This window comes from Pollachius pollachius (genome assembly GCF_949987615.1).
Source record: "Pollachius pollachius genome assembly, chromosome: 11".
Classification (NCBI taxonomy): domain Eukaryota; kingdom Metazoa; phylum Chordata; class Actinopteri; order Gadiformes; family Gadidae; genus Pollachius; species Pollachius pollachius.
Genome location: NC_136944.1, coordinates 20,852,677 through 20,867,340, shown reverse-complemented (window position 1 = coordinate 20,867,340; position 14,664 = coordinate 20,852,677). Strand labels below are relative to the sequence as shown.

General features: G+C 46.5%; 2 protein-coding genes across 2 annotated transcripts; both read right to left on the bottom strand.

Moving 5' to 3' along the window:
- Nucleotides 1-3,336: 3,336 nt before the first annotated feature.
- cdk21 (cyclin-dependent kinase 21) lies at nt 3,337-5,685 on the bottom strand (the record flags this gene model as incomplete). The annotated part of the gene is made up of 7 exons (XM_079746680.1): nt 3,337-3,408; nt 3,532-3,667; nt 3,810-3,860; nt 4,328-4,437; nt 4,797-4,964; nt 5,217-5,352; nt 5,459-5,685. 7 exons carry the CDS (start codon nt 5,683-5,685, stop codon nt 3,337-3,339), a joined length of 900 nt encoding a protein of 299 aa, XP_079602806.1.
- Nucleotides 5,686-6,291: 606 nt separating this feature from the next.
- Nucleotides 6,292-14,513, bottom strand: retsat.2 (retinol saturase, tandem duplicate 2). The gene is made up of 11 exons (XM_079746554.1): nt 14,306-14,513; nt 13,824-14,006; nt 13,201-13,442; nt 12,526-12,727; nt 11,875-12,072; nt 11,352-11,471; nt 10,941-11,079; nt 10,464-10,573; nt 8,989-9,158; nt 8,028-8,187; nt 6,292-7,504 (listed from the first exon to the last, which is right to left on the bottom strand). The coding sequence occupies exons 1-11, from the start codon at nt 14,463-14,465 to the stop codon at nt 7,362-7,364; spliced, it is 1,827 nt and encodes a 608-aa protein (XP_079602680.1). The 5' UTR covers nt 14,466-14,513; the 3' UTR covers nt 6,292-7,361.
- Between the last annotated feature and the right edge of the window lie 151 nt (nt 14,514-14,664).

Genomic DNA, 14,664 nt, shown 5'->3' with positions numbered 1-14,664 from the left:
GAGAGAGCAGGGCAGAACAAAGAGACCTGAGCCACAGACTTAGCGCAACAGAGAAACCTGCACCCAGGGCCAGAACGCTCCCGCTCCCAGCGCACACACAAACCGGCACCCAACACCCAATCACAACACAGGCCTGGGCAGAGAGGTCAAGAAGAGCCATCTTAAACCAGAGCAGGGAGCCGTGGTCAGGGTGGCATTCGACACAGACGACGGGGGAACCAAACTCCAGAAGGAAAACGATGGTGGGGAAGTGGGCAGTGGCGATGAGGAGCGTATTTGTGATAGAAAAGACAGCTTTGCAGGCCGTTGTATTGAATTTCCTGCTACATAGGTAGTTGATTTAGGCCTTGATCACAGACGAGTGATGTTAGGGGCCAGAAACAGGTGTAGCTCATCCAATGAAGGATGGGTCTGTACTAGGGAAGCCAAGCCCATAATTAATGTCATGAGATTGACCTTTGTCGGGCTCTACTGAGACACTGAGAGCTCTAATAAGCTGTGTGTGTGTGTGTGTGTGTGTGTCTGTGTGTGTGTTTGTGTGTGTGTGTGTGTGCCTGTGTCTCGACCATGCATATTAAGGTGAGTGTAACTTGATCAGAGACACCGTCACCTGAAATAAATAAGGAGGAACACACATAGTCATTGTCTCACTGACCCACATCCTACCTTATAATGTGTGTGTGTGTGTGTGTGTGTGTGTGTGTGTGTGTGTGTGTGTGTGTGTGTGTGTGTGTGTGTGCATATCAGTGTATGTTCGTGGACGTGTCAGTGTGTGTGTGTGTGTGTGTGTAAATGTGTCAGTGTGTCAGTGTGTCTGCTCATATCAGTGTGTGTGTGTGTGTGTGTGTGTGTGTGTGTGTGTGTGTGTGTGTGTGTGCGCTGGTCAGTGCCAACTTTCTACAAAGAGCAAACGTCACCAGGGTTCTAATCCTCTGACACGCGTCGTGCTGAATTGTAAAGCCTCGAGATAAGAAAGAGCAACAATTGGGTGGAAATACCAGGAGGAGGTCAGGGTTGAATCAAAAGCTAAGTGACATGGCTTAAGTTAGGTGAGGAAATGTGAGCATTACAAGTGCGCCGAGCGCGCGCACACACACACAAACAACACACACACACACACACACACACACACACACAGATTAGAGGGCTGGATTTAACCTCATTCCAATTAGTCGTGGCCATGTCGTTCGTCAGCAAAGATTATAATTCCAAAGTATACAAAGAAAGATCCATCCATGTAGAAGCAGGCCGCGTCAAAGGATAAATGTGCACCGGAACGATGAAAAACGAGCATGCCTTAATGCATTCTCTCCTGTACTGCTCTCCGTCTATGTGGGACAGGCCTACCTTCAACATAATATACACCATGTCTTAAAGTGATCTAGATTAGACAGACGCTTTCGAGTATTTTTGCCTAACATTAGAAGTATCCACACATCTCACCCAAGGTCAGCAAGTTATCTAAATTGTTATGCTAAATTTGGCAATGCGAACAATTTACAAAACCCAAACTTCAACGAGCAGTAACGCCGAGGGGAATATGCAGCCCTATATTAGGTGGGTAGAAACGTGCTTATGCTGTCACAAATCCCAAATAAGGAGGGTACCAGATAAACTGCGGCGCGTCATGCGTAGAACATGCATGGCCATTCAACCACCTCGATCAACCACTCACATAACAGGCGTTTACTTGCGTACCTTACGGGACCTTCTGAGTAAAGTTTCCAGTAATACTTCCATTCATTCAATTTGACACTCAAACAACTTAATAACGGAACCTAATCGCACTTCAGTGGTTTGGTACGAGAGTTTGGCAATTTCGCTTTGAATAAAGTTAGGCTACATATATTTTTATTTTTAAAGAGAGCCAAAACAGCAATAAAAACTCGGTGTTACTTACTTGGACGGGACTGGAGGGGTGAAGTGGACATTAGATTGCCGAGGCAACCATGGACAGCGTTAGGAGCCAATGCACGGCTGACGTTTCCGTGCGCCACCGTTAAAAATACAATCCCCCTCCTGCAACCCCTCCCCGCCGGTCCACCGGGCGTGTTGGCATTCCAGCCCAGACAGTTGGACCGAGGCTGGGGAGACAGACACACAGCAACTGACGCAGCATGACACAAGAGGGCCACGTTAGGAATAACAGGCCTGCAACTCTGTAACGAAACGAGCGGAATCCGTATGGGTATTAGTGTACACACACGTCGTTTCCAAAACATGGACTGTTTTACTTTTAAACATAAAAAGACAATGTGAAACTGTGCATACATTTCGCTTATTTCAACTCAACTTCCGATGGGTTTATTACCTGACATGGTTTATTCTAGCGTCGATGTCGCTGCGGCGACGTGTTGCGTTGTGCAGACACGTTGGTGGTGCAACACTGCCTCCATGTGTTTGAAGGATTTGGTCGCAAACTAAACTTCACACTGATACTGCCCACCCTTTCAACCTCCAGGGCAAATATGTTGAAAGAGCAAACCCATGGTATGGCATGGCAATGACAGTACCATTAAACCGGACAGGGTCAAAAATAAAAGCTTTTACCAGAGAGCATAGCGCATCTAGCTAAAATACCCGTTCGTATTTTCATATCAGTATGCCTGCTGTTGGCATAGCAACAATTTAGGTATGTGCCGCTAAAGTAAAACACACAAATAGTGCTCTGATGTCAGCTAAATATTTCGTGTACATTTAAGTAAGGAGATCAAAATGACAAGCAGTGTTTATTTTCAAACATCAACACACAGTCAATCCATACATTAAACATTGAACAGTTAACATGAACATGTAAGCTTATTGTGCAAGCAAAAGTTTTCTAAATAATGAATACATTTTTTTTCATCTTATGCCAATCTGTAAATACATGCATGCTTTTAACTTACAGTGCAAATACTTTGTTGTTTTCATCTCATGCCAATCTGAGTGGATCTAAGAGTTTTGTAACTTTTTTTGGGGGGGTAACATGAATGCACTTATGCCAAATAACATGGTACACAAACATATAACAGAGCTTATGTAGAAGCGGTCTGAAAACATACTTTCTGTGAGCTAAACTAAAGACACAAAGGACTTTGTGCCATAACACCCATATCCTCAAAAAACAGAGCAAACATTCTTGATTTATTGGAATCCAACCCACTGCAGACTTCTATACACTCCTGCGTGTCTGGTTTGAGTTTGGAGTGGTGTTTCCATGATGTGCAAATAAAAAGCTGCTTCTGCTAAAACAGAGTTTCGAGGATACAGGATGTCATGGCACAACATCATTTAGTATGCTAAAACATAAAAGGGGAAATCTAACAGAAAACCTTCACTTTTATTTTCTTCAGCTCACATCAGGAAGTGATGGGCCAAGGCCTGTGAAGCTGTGATCCGATTGGTCGGTCTAAAGGCCAGACATTGCTGCAAGGGAAGCAACAGGACTGCATTATTCGCCATGTATTGTTGTTATGAATATAAGACACATGTTTATTCATATTAATGGTGCCAGTGGTGGAGGATGAGGGAGGGGGCCTCTATGCTTACAGTAAGGAGGTCGTTCTCCTCGGGCCCCAGGCTGGGCAGCAGCAGGGTGTCCTGGGGCCGCCCGGACCCCCAGGCGCCGGAGTAGGGGATGTGGGAGACCATGGGCCAGTCCTCCACACTTGGCACGCCGAGCACCCTGAACGAACACACGCACACACACACAGGGAACAGTTAGATGACAATAACACTAGTGTTAGAATACTGTTGTACTTTAAGGGGGAAAATAAGACAAGTCACACCTTTGCACGCATTTGAAGCATAACGGAAAGAAAACTCACTCGAAGATCTTATGGAGCTGCTGTATCTCGGTGAATCCCTGGAACAGCGGCCTGTAAAGTACACACCCCGTTCATCCCCCTTTCACTCTCTCTCCCCAATCTCCACAGCCTCAGCCAGCAACACACGTCCCCCCTCACACACTGAATCTCTAACCAGTGGCCAGTCAAACAGCTGTATAATATTGCCTAACATTCACCCATTCATGCACACATTCACCCAGCTACGGCGGTGACAACCATGCAGGCGACAGCCGGCTCGTCAGAAGCAGTGAGGGTGAGCTGCCTTGCTCAGGGATACCTCGACACTCGAGATCGAACTAGAAACCTCCGGTTACCAGCCAGCCCGCTCTACCTCCTTAACTACATGCCCCCTTTAACTGAAGCAGCTGATGTTTCCCTGTACAGTCTCAGGCCCGCATCACAGAAACAGGGAGTCTGAACTCCGGACGACCGCAACGCCAGCTCTCGTTGAGCGGGCCGACCATGACACCCTTCCACCAGCTCCCCAGAGTCCGTACTTGAGGAGGAAGAGTTCGGCGAGGATGCAACCAACACTCCAGACGTCCACCGATGACATGTAGGAGGTGCCAAGCAGAACCTCAGGGGCCCGATACCACAGAGTCACCACCTGCCAGGAGGGGGTTGGAGGGAGAGGAGCGGTGAACATGCATTCAGTCACATCACCGACATGCATCGTATATCCTGAAGAACAGGAAACAATACCAGAAGGAAGCTTAAGACATTTCCAAGACTGAAGTCGTTGACAATAGAAGGGTTTCGAGGGAATGTCGGATTTATTAACAAAGGGTTCAGGTAAACAGACTCAAAAATCTTTGTTACAGTCTATTTGAAGACATTCAATATTTAACAGTTTAAATCGCTCAAACATGCAAAATGCAATGAATGCCTGAAATATGTTGCGATAAAGCTGACAGAGGGGTTACCACAAAGACACGCACACACACATGGTCACATTGGTTGACTTACCCCAGGAGTGAGGGCCATGTTATAGGCGTACATGCGCGCCAGTCCAAAGTCTGCGATCTTAACCTCCCCGCGACTGCTGATGAGGATGTTGTCCGGCTTCAGGTCCCGGTGCACCACCAGGTTGCTGTGCAGGAAGTCCAGACCACGCAGTACCTGTGACATCACATCCTGCCGTGTACGCGAAGCCAATAGAAAGCTTTGATTACACAGGTGAGGTTCCCCTGTCCGGGTTATATTTGGGTAATGACTGTAAACAAAAAGCTCCAAGTTAACAAATCCTTCCGATTTAGTAATTTAGAAGACACTTTTTAGAGTGAGGCATTTGGTTCAAGGCCCAACATCCCCGATATATATCTCATAGTATTATTATTATTATTATTATTATTATTATCTTCAATTGACCACATCTCTGGACTACACCTTGATCTTATCCATGTCCAGTCCTGCGCAGGGTGCCTTGGAGATGTATGAAGTGAGGTCCTGATCAACAAACTCAAATACCAGCCCTAGCTCCATGCCTCCATTGCTCTTCAGTTTAGCACATACATCGAGCAATCTGGACGGTAAGGCATCATTCAACGTTAGCATTGTGTGTTTCATATCATAATGAATATATATATATATATATATATAAACACTTGTTAAAAGATTTATAAACGTACTTTATAATGTTGGGATGGTTGAAGTGCTCAAGCTTACGCAACATTGCCACCTCGCGAATCATGAAGGGAGGGATACCGCACTCGGCGACTCCGAAGAATTTCAACTTCTTGACCGCTACGAGGCGCCGCTGGCCACAGATCTCCCTGGCCTTGAACACCTTTCCATAGGCGCCTTCGCCTATTTCTACAAGGATCTCGTAGCTCCGATTTTCAGTGTGAAACTCCATGCTTACTCTGAATGGGTTATTATTTGAAATAAAGACACGAGTTGGATGGAGATCTTCACGTTTGATCTAAACCGCATGGAGCAGAACTGAGAATGTGAATTGTTAAAGTTCACAGTGTGGAAATGATCAGGCATGGTTAACCTTTCCATCATCAAATTTTGCAGCCTTGTCAGCTGCAGTGTTCGATTAGCTACTAAAAGTTAGCTAGCGAAAATACGTTTTGTTTAATAGAACTGCAGTAACTTCACTTCTATACCATGTTCATGTGATGTGACGGTGCAATTGATATTTACCACTTGAGCACATTTAAATGTCCCTGGATGCAGAACCTAGTTCAGGCGTCCTAGAGAGCCCTGGAAAAAGAACCTGTGCGTAAGGGAAGCATGACCAAAGTCGGAGGAAATCACACCCCTTTCTCTGCCCCAACTAATCAGAATCATAAGAATTTAAATCTTCCTGGACAGGCGAATCCCGACCAGGCGTGCTGTCCAGTCACGCAGTGCGCTCATGCTCAACCGTACAGACTGAGATTCAAAACATACACTGCTTGCACAATATTTCGGTAAAAAAAATAAACAAAAAATAATAATATTTAGGTATGGACGACTGTATATATTTTTTATTATTAAAGCTGATAATATCACACACCAATATCACTCACATTTTTCTGACCATGTTTGACAGAAATGATTAAAAACACATCATTGCAAATCTTTGATCTGTGACAGGTAGATTAATGACACAAAAATTGTGTATGAATTGTTACACAGCCCTCATGTTGTTATCAGGCCATATCAGTGCCTATATCTAAGTTATTCTCAATCATAATGCATAGATTGATAATTGCACCTACACATGAAGCAGGCAACCCTTAGTATTGTGAAGCGTTCCTCTTTTCCATATTATCATAATGCATAGCTTTACATTATCAAAAAAATATATAAAAAAACACAAAGGCTTGCAAATGGTGAGGTGGATTGATGAATGACAGGAGACTTAAGGGACAGGGCAGGCTGGGCACAAAAACTCACAGCCTGAGCCCTGACATGAATAATAACTCAGCCTAAACCCAACACCTTCATCCTACATTAACTCCTACACCTAACAGCCCCTATAACCCCAAACCCTTCTATCCCCCTTATCTTGTCCCCAATGCTTCCCTTCAAACAGCCCTCTTTTCGTTCTACGCGTTTCTTTTCAACGGATGCACCAGATACAAGGAGCACGTGCCAGCTGTTCCCCTTCAGTCTCCAATTCATTACAGTATTATGGTCTGTTCTCCCTTTCATTACAGTATTTAGGCCTTTTCCCCCTTCATCAAAGTATTACAGTCCGTTCAACCTTTCATTACAGTATTATGGTCTGTTCTCTCATTCATTACAATATTAAGGCCTTTTCCCCCTTCATTAAAGTATTACAGTCCGTTCAACCTTTCATTACAGTATTATGGTCTGTTTTCTCATTCATTACAGTATTAAGGCCTTTTCCCCCTTCATTAAAGTATTACAGTCCGTTCAACCTTTCATTACAGTATTATGGTCTGTTCTCCCATTCATTACAGTATTAAGGTCTATTCCCCCCTTCAATACAGTATTACTGTCTGCGCTCTCATGCATTAGAATATTATGGTCTGTTCCACCCTTCCTTACAGTGTTTGTAATAACAATGGTGGTTGGCTAGTCGTCCTTGACCTTGATGAGTTTGACCTTCTTGGCCAGACCGATGGCGTCCAGGTGGAGGTTCCGGCCCAGGACCACCGAGCCGCAGGTCAGCGCCCCGGCCAGGGCTCCGGCGAAGCCGCACACAAACACATCCTGGCCTGCGAGTCGAGAACAAACAACGGTCACAGTATGATGCGCTAAATGCCCTCGTTTTGCTAACTTGAAAAGGAAAGTCAAACAGCTTGTTTGAGCTAGCTCAAGCCTGGCTAGGCTAAAACTAGCCAGGCTTGAGCTAGACATGCTATCAACCCTTCTGTTGGAGTCCAGGCCCGCACCATCTGTTGCATATGGCATCCCCACTTGCACCAGATTTGTGTGGTTGTGTTTAACCTATATAGGGCAATTTGCGTCCATATTTACATCTTCTCTTACGTTTCAAAAACTTCAGTCGAGATATGAATCGTCCATTTCACCATTTAAATATTTGATCAATGGATTTGACCATTACACCCCTTTTCACCAGTTAAAATAGCGCTTTTACCTAAAAAAATTGTATGCCATCCAAAAGACATACAATACGAGATACGAGTATTTTATAACAACCGATCAACCCAGGTCATGACTCAGCCATGCTAACCCACACCACGGCCTGGCTGCCGTGTGGCGGTCAGGCAGACTGACCTGTCAGGTAGAGGTTCTTCAGCGGTGTCTGCGGTCTGATGGTGGCGTTCAGCTTAGCGCTGAAGCGCTCGATGCCGTGGTCGGCGCCGTAGATCTCTCCCCTTGGCGCTCCGATGTAGTGGTTGTTCGTGACGGGTGTCCCGGCGTCGACGAACGCAATCTTTAATACGCACACAGAGGCAGGAAGTGATCAAGAAGGTGCTAACTTAATAGTATAGGTTTTTTTATGCTGTTCTTAGAGGTCCATTGCAGGTGAAGGACAAGTACAAAACAAAAGGATGGACAAAGATCTTTACTGAAGGTGCTATATATAGAACCAGGGGCGTAGGAATGAGTTTAACATTGGGGGGGACACATATCGGAAACCTGACAGATCCGTTAATGGTTTGAACAGAAATATGTCATAAATTAACTACACTGAAAAAATTAACAAATATATTTTATTCTACTAAAAAGATACATTTGTAAATATAAAGGAAAACACATTTTGAATGGCAGTAATGAACTGCTAAATATCAAATCAATTCTTTAATTGCTCAATCATCCAGTTTTTTAGAATAAGAAGCGGTGACAAGACGCTGTGTTGCGCTTTCAAAATAAAATAAAATATTTTTCTCCCCCCGGTATAATTTTTAGGTGGGACAAATGCGCCTGTCTCCAATATTGGAGGGGACACGTCCCCTCCGTCCCCCCCGGTTCCTACGCCCTTGTATAGAACACAATAGTGTTCAGACACCAGGAGTAGGCCAAAGGGGAATCCAATGTTAAGTGAAATGGTTTGATTGAGATGAGGACAGGTGAGCGTTATAGCATAACAACCTGAGCAGGGCGAACGCACACCTGGCACGTGCACACACACACATTTTAGGCTGAGGCTGCTCACCTGGTGATCATAGCATAACATTGCTCACCTTGTCCCTGGTGATAATAACATAACGCTTACCCTGACCCTAATGCTCACCTTGTCCCTGGTGATCTTGGGCATGACGTCCATCACCACGTCCAGGGCCGTGTCGATGAAGGTCTGCTTCAGGTCCTTGTAGTCGGGCCCCCGGTTGGTCACCTTGTCGTCCACCCACTCCTCGAACCACTCGTACTTGGCGAAGCTCACCAGACTCAGCGTGGACTTGCCTGGAGAACCGGAGACACGCGGAGACAGGAGCGTCAAGAACCAGACACAGCCAGGACAAACCGGGTTAACCAGGAGAACCCCAAACAGAACTAAGAACGCCAAGAACCAGACAACCAGGACAAACCAGGTTCACCAGGAGAACCACAAACAGAACTAAGAACGCCAAGAACCAGACATAACCAGGACAAACCAGGTTCAGCTGGAGAACCACAAACAGAACTAAGAACGTCAAGAACCAGACACAACCAGGACAAACCAGGTACAGCTGGAGAACCACAGACAGAAACAAGAGCGTCAAGAACCAGACACAAGGAGGACATACCAGGTTCAGCTGGAGAACCACAAACAGAACTAAGAACGTCAAGAACCAGACACAACCAGGACAAACCGGGTACAGCTGGAGAACCACAGACAGAAACAAGAGCGTCAAGAACCAGACACAACCAGGACAAACCGGGTTCAGCAGGAGAACCACAGACAGAAACAAGAGCGTCAAGAACCAGACACAAGGAGGACATACCAGGTTCAGCTGGAGAAACACAAACAGAACTAAGAACGTCAAGAACCAGACACAACCAGGACAAACCGGGTTCAGCTGGAGAACCACAGACAGAAACAAGAGCGTCAAGAACCAGACACAACCAGGACAAACCGGGTTTAGCTGGAGAACCACAGACAGAAACAAGAACGTCAACAACCAGACACAACCAGGACAAACCGGGTACAGCTGGAGAACCACAGACAGAAACAAGAGCGTCAAGAACCAGACACAACCAGGACAAACCGGGTTCAGCTGGAGAACCACAGACAGAAACAAGAGCGTCAAGAACCAGACACAACCAGGACAAACCGGGTTCAGCTGGAGAACCACAGACAGAAACAAGAGCGTCAAGAACCAGACACAAGGAGGACATACCAGGTTCAGCTGGAGAAACACAAACAGAACTAAGAACGTCAAGAACCAGACACAACCAGGACAAACCGGGTTCAGCTGGAGAACCACAGACAGAAACAAGAGCGTCAAGAACCAGACACAACCAGGACAAACCGGGTTCAGCTGGAGAACCACAGACAGAAACAAGAGCGTCAAGAACCAGACACAAGGAGGACATACCAGGTTCAGCTGGAGAACCACAAACAGAACTAAGAACGTCAAGAACCAGACACAACCTGGACAAACCGGGTTCAGCGGGAGAACCAAAGACAGAAACAAGAGCGACAAGAACCAGAACACAAAGATCCAGAAACAATGGAACAAACCAGGTTCCCTTGGCATTGGGAGGGGGGGGGGGGGGGGTCTGTACCTGGGGACCGCTCCTCCCAGGTGGGGTCTTTGGCCGACGGCGAGGCCAGGAAGAGGAGGGGAATCTTCCTCGCGGACTCCTGACGCTCCCCCTTGGAGTATGCCTCCACCCTGTGATGGACAGGTTATACTGGTTAAACTGTCCCATGTTGGAGGAAGCACTGGTTTAACTGAAATGTTGCTTTTGTCTCAGATGTTATATCATATTACATTTGATATATATTCTTTGTCTACTTTATGTATTTCATGCATCAGCCTCCGGCATGGAGATGCAATTCTTAATAAGTCTATTACGTTTAGAAACATGTTAAATACATTTATATAGATGAATCAGTGTTTGGTATGCAAACACTGATCAGTTACGGAAGACAAAGTCTGTCCATAACTGAGCCGGTTGCATTCAATGTAAGCTTAATATTCCTTTTTAGTGTATGGCATCATAATCCGAAAAGTATAAGAGGCGATCATGATGACTTACAGTTCGTCATAATTGTTCTCGGCAAACACCCAGTAGTTCTGCGCGTCCAGGCCCAGCTCCTCCTTGGTTCCGTTGAGACCCAGGAAGATACTCAGGCCCCCCTCGCCGTTCTTCATCATGCCCAACTGCTCCTGGATGGCTGCAACGTTCACATGGACAACAGGGGAGCTTCACAAAATGGAGCCGCAGGAATTGAACGAGTAAAGAAAATAATTATATAGGAGACATGTATGCAAGGACTCGTCCCTGATAAATACTTCTTGATGGAAGTAAAGTCTGTTAAGATGTTACAAATCAGACTGTAGATTAACAGGTAAAGTCGGTTCGACTGTAGATTAACATCCAGGGTCTGTTCAGATGTTACAAATCAGTCTAGATTAACATCTACAGTCTGATTTGTGGGTTACTGACCTGGCATGGCCTGGAGCTCTTTGGGCAGCAGCTTCTGGTAGGTGTTGAAGATGCCGGCGTTGGAGATGATCATGGGGGCGTGGATGTGGACTTCCTCCTGCCCCTTCATCACGCTCACACCTGAAACCAGGAGCAGCAGGAACAGTGTGATCACATCCTATCACATTCCGGGGCTTCTGCTAAACTTGGACTTTTGTTTTTCTGGCTGGGATGGGTAAGGTGGGACACCAGTGCGATGTGCGTTACTGTTTTACCAGTAAAGGGATTAGTCGAACGAGGACACAAGTATAACATATAAACAACATACTTGTAGTAATTATGAACTATATTTTTCCCATTCTCTCCATCAGTAAAGCAGGGCCTTAATACTACTGGTTCCCACTGGGATCTGTGTGAGGGAGTGAGTGAGTGGGTGAGAGAGTGAGTAGGTGAGAGAGTGAGTGGGTGAGTGAGTGAGTGAGTGAGTGAGTGAGTGAGTGAGTGAGTGAGTGAGTGAGTGAGCAGGTGAGTGTTCTCCACGCACCAAAGGCTTCGTTGGCCTTGTTGAACAGGATACGGTTGACGGGGGCCCGTACCAGAACAGCCCCGCCCGCCTTCTCTATGATGGGGATCATGTGGTAGGCAATCTCGCTGGCCCCACCCTTGGGGTACCAGGCGCCGTTCCAGTAGTGGCGCACCAGAAGGCTGTGCATGGAGAAGCTGGTGTCCTTTGGAATGTTTCCTGCCGAGGACAGCAGAGGACAGCCGCTCAAAACCAAAAGACGAAAAAGTAAATCAGGCTGCATTTATACAACGCTTTTCTAACCAGTGGCCACTCAAAAAGCTTTACAATTCTTGCCTAACATTGACCCATTGTTGCCTAACATTGACCCATTATTGCGTAACATTGACCCATTATTGCCTCAAATTCACCCGTTGTTGCCTTACATTCACACACACGATGACGGTGTCAACCATGCAAGGCGACAGCTCGTTTGGGTTAAGCTATTGCTCAGGGACACCTCGGCACTCAGCTAGGAGGAGCCGGGGATCGAACCAGCAACCTTCCGGTTACAAGTCAACCAGCTCTACCTCCTTAAACACTGCCACTCCAAACACACACGCCTAGAGAGACACACTGTTGTCCTCGACATGTAGGTACCCCAGTCGTTGGACGCTGGGGGAATCGCCCTACCGTAGGTTCCAAAAATGTAGGCGAAGACTGCTCGGAGGTCCTTGTTCTCCGTCAGCTCGTTGACCACCTCCGTGAGGCTGCGGGACGACATTTTGAAGAAGAATGACAGGCGGTTGGCCAGGCCGGTGTAGACCAGGAATTTGGCCACGGGGAGGGGGCAGATCTTAAGGAAGGCCAGCAGCCAGATGCCTCTTCCTGCTTTCTGTGGAAAGAACAACAAACAGGCACACAGACGTTCATTTGACGGGCCAGGCACAATCAAATAGGACCCAAAGAGAACAATGTTGACATCATATTTTCCTCAAGGGCTGTTGATCCGCTGGTTCAAACCAGCTAGTGGATGAAGTGAATCATGGGCACAAGTGCACAAAACAAGACTTCATTCCAGTCCCGGCCTGGGAATCACACAAGATAGTAAAAATACATCTTCCCCCTCAAGGCTACAGAACTAGCATAAACAGCTGTGAATGAACTTTACACCTGTGGCATTGGATAGCACTGAGTGATAATCTCACAAGATTGTTATTTATGACCTTGGAAAGTGCTCATCCTATGAACTTTGACTCATTACCTTTCCCACTTCTTTTCCTAGATGTTTTACTCTCGCCTGTACTCTTTCACTCCCTTGCATTTCATCAATATGTAAAAAGAATAAGGCAAAAATGACTGCAGTACCTTGACCAGCCTCATGTACTCGTCGATGGCCTTGTCTTCACCGGGGAAGAGACGCTTGAGCTCATTGGGGAAGCGGTCCTTCCCGCTGTAGATGGGGTACACCCGGCGGTTCTCCTGCGGCCCCAGCACCACCTGGTCAAAGGGGTTGTCCAGGGGAACCCACTGCAGCTGCCCGTTGGTCATCTGGTCCAGCATGCAGCGGAACGGTTTGTGCTCCAACAGGTCCCCGATGTAGTGGATCCCTGAGGGGGAAGGAGACGGAGGAAGGACGGGGAGAAAAGGTAAAGGTACACGCACACCGTCGCACGTCGGAGGGGGCCTTTCGTACGAGGTGGGAAGACAGTAAACAAATTCAATAATTCAATAATTTCATTCAGGCCAAATCATATGATTGGACAGGTTTATTAGAGGCCTGTGATAGACGGATACAAGGTTTTTCTTCTTTTTCTCAGAGCATCTGATTTGTGCTGTTGGGACATAGGTTTTCATTTTTTTGCTCATATATTGCTTCAACCAAAACGCTTCTCAAATAAATTACCTATTCCTTCTTCAAAGAGACATAACAAACAAATTATAGTCGCATGACGGCTGGCATGAGTTTAAAAAAAAAAAAGTAATCTTACCGACGTCAAACTCGAAGCCCTTCTCGGTGAAGGTGTGGCAGCAGCCCCCGGCCCGGTCGTGCTGCTCCAGAACCAGCACCTTCTTCCCCACCTTGGCGAGCAGGACGGCCAGCCCCAGCCCACCGATCCCGCTGCCCACGATGATGACATCTAGGTTGGCTGGTACTTTACTAGCCAGAAAACCTGGAACAAAAACCGTGAGAGTGCATGAAATACTGTTGGCTAGCCATTGCAAATATACAATTAAATACCGGCCGGTAATACAAATAATAATAATAATGAGCTGATAGCCAAGCACTATTAGTAATGCAAGTATCAAAGTAGTACTGCAAAACAGTACAACTCACTCAAATGCAAACGTTAGTAACTTGCATTTTTAAATATGAACTATGAAATATGAAAGGTGTGCAAGGATAAGTGGAGCAGGAAAGACGCAACTATGGGAAGAGACCACTGACAGCGTGATCATCACATCGGCTCACCTTGCTTCAGAACTTTATTTTTCTCCTTCTTGTCGAAAACGATCGATCTCACAGGTTCACGCGTGTCTACATCAAAAGGGTTGGGACCCGTGGTGCTAAAGATATATTTCAGAAGAAATATGACTAAAGCGAGACAAATCAAAGCTATGGCGATCCACATGATTGAGTCGCGAGCTCAGGGGCTGCCTTGCTCAATGTCCGTGGTGGAAGGGGCAAGGTCTGGTGACTGGTTCTGCAGGGCAGTGTTGCCAGATTGGGCCATATTTACCGCCCAATCTGGCAACAATGCTGCTCGGTGTATGACCGCATCCACGGGTCTGTCGAGCGCCCCTGCTGGGTGGTGACGTCGGCCAATCAGC

Excerpts from the sequence above, each read along its gene's own strand:
- retsat.2 (XM_079746554.1), bottom strand. The coding sequence starts at position 14,465 with ATGTGGATCGCCATAGCTTTGATTTGTCTCGCTTTAGTCATATTTCTT. Across the intron at positions 13,443-13,823 it reads GGGCTTCGAGTTTGACGTCG|GGATCCACTACATCGGGGAC; the intron begins GTAAGATTACTT and ends CTTCCCCCTCAG. Across the intron at positions 10,574-10,940 it reads GAGAACAATTATGACGAACT|GGTGGAGGCATACTCCAAGG; the intron begins GTAAGTCATCAT and ends TGTCCATCACAG.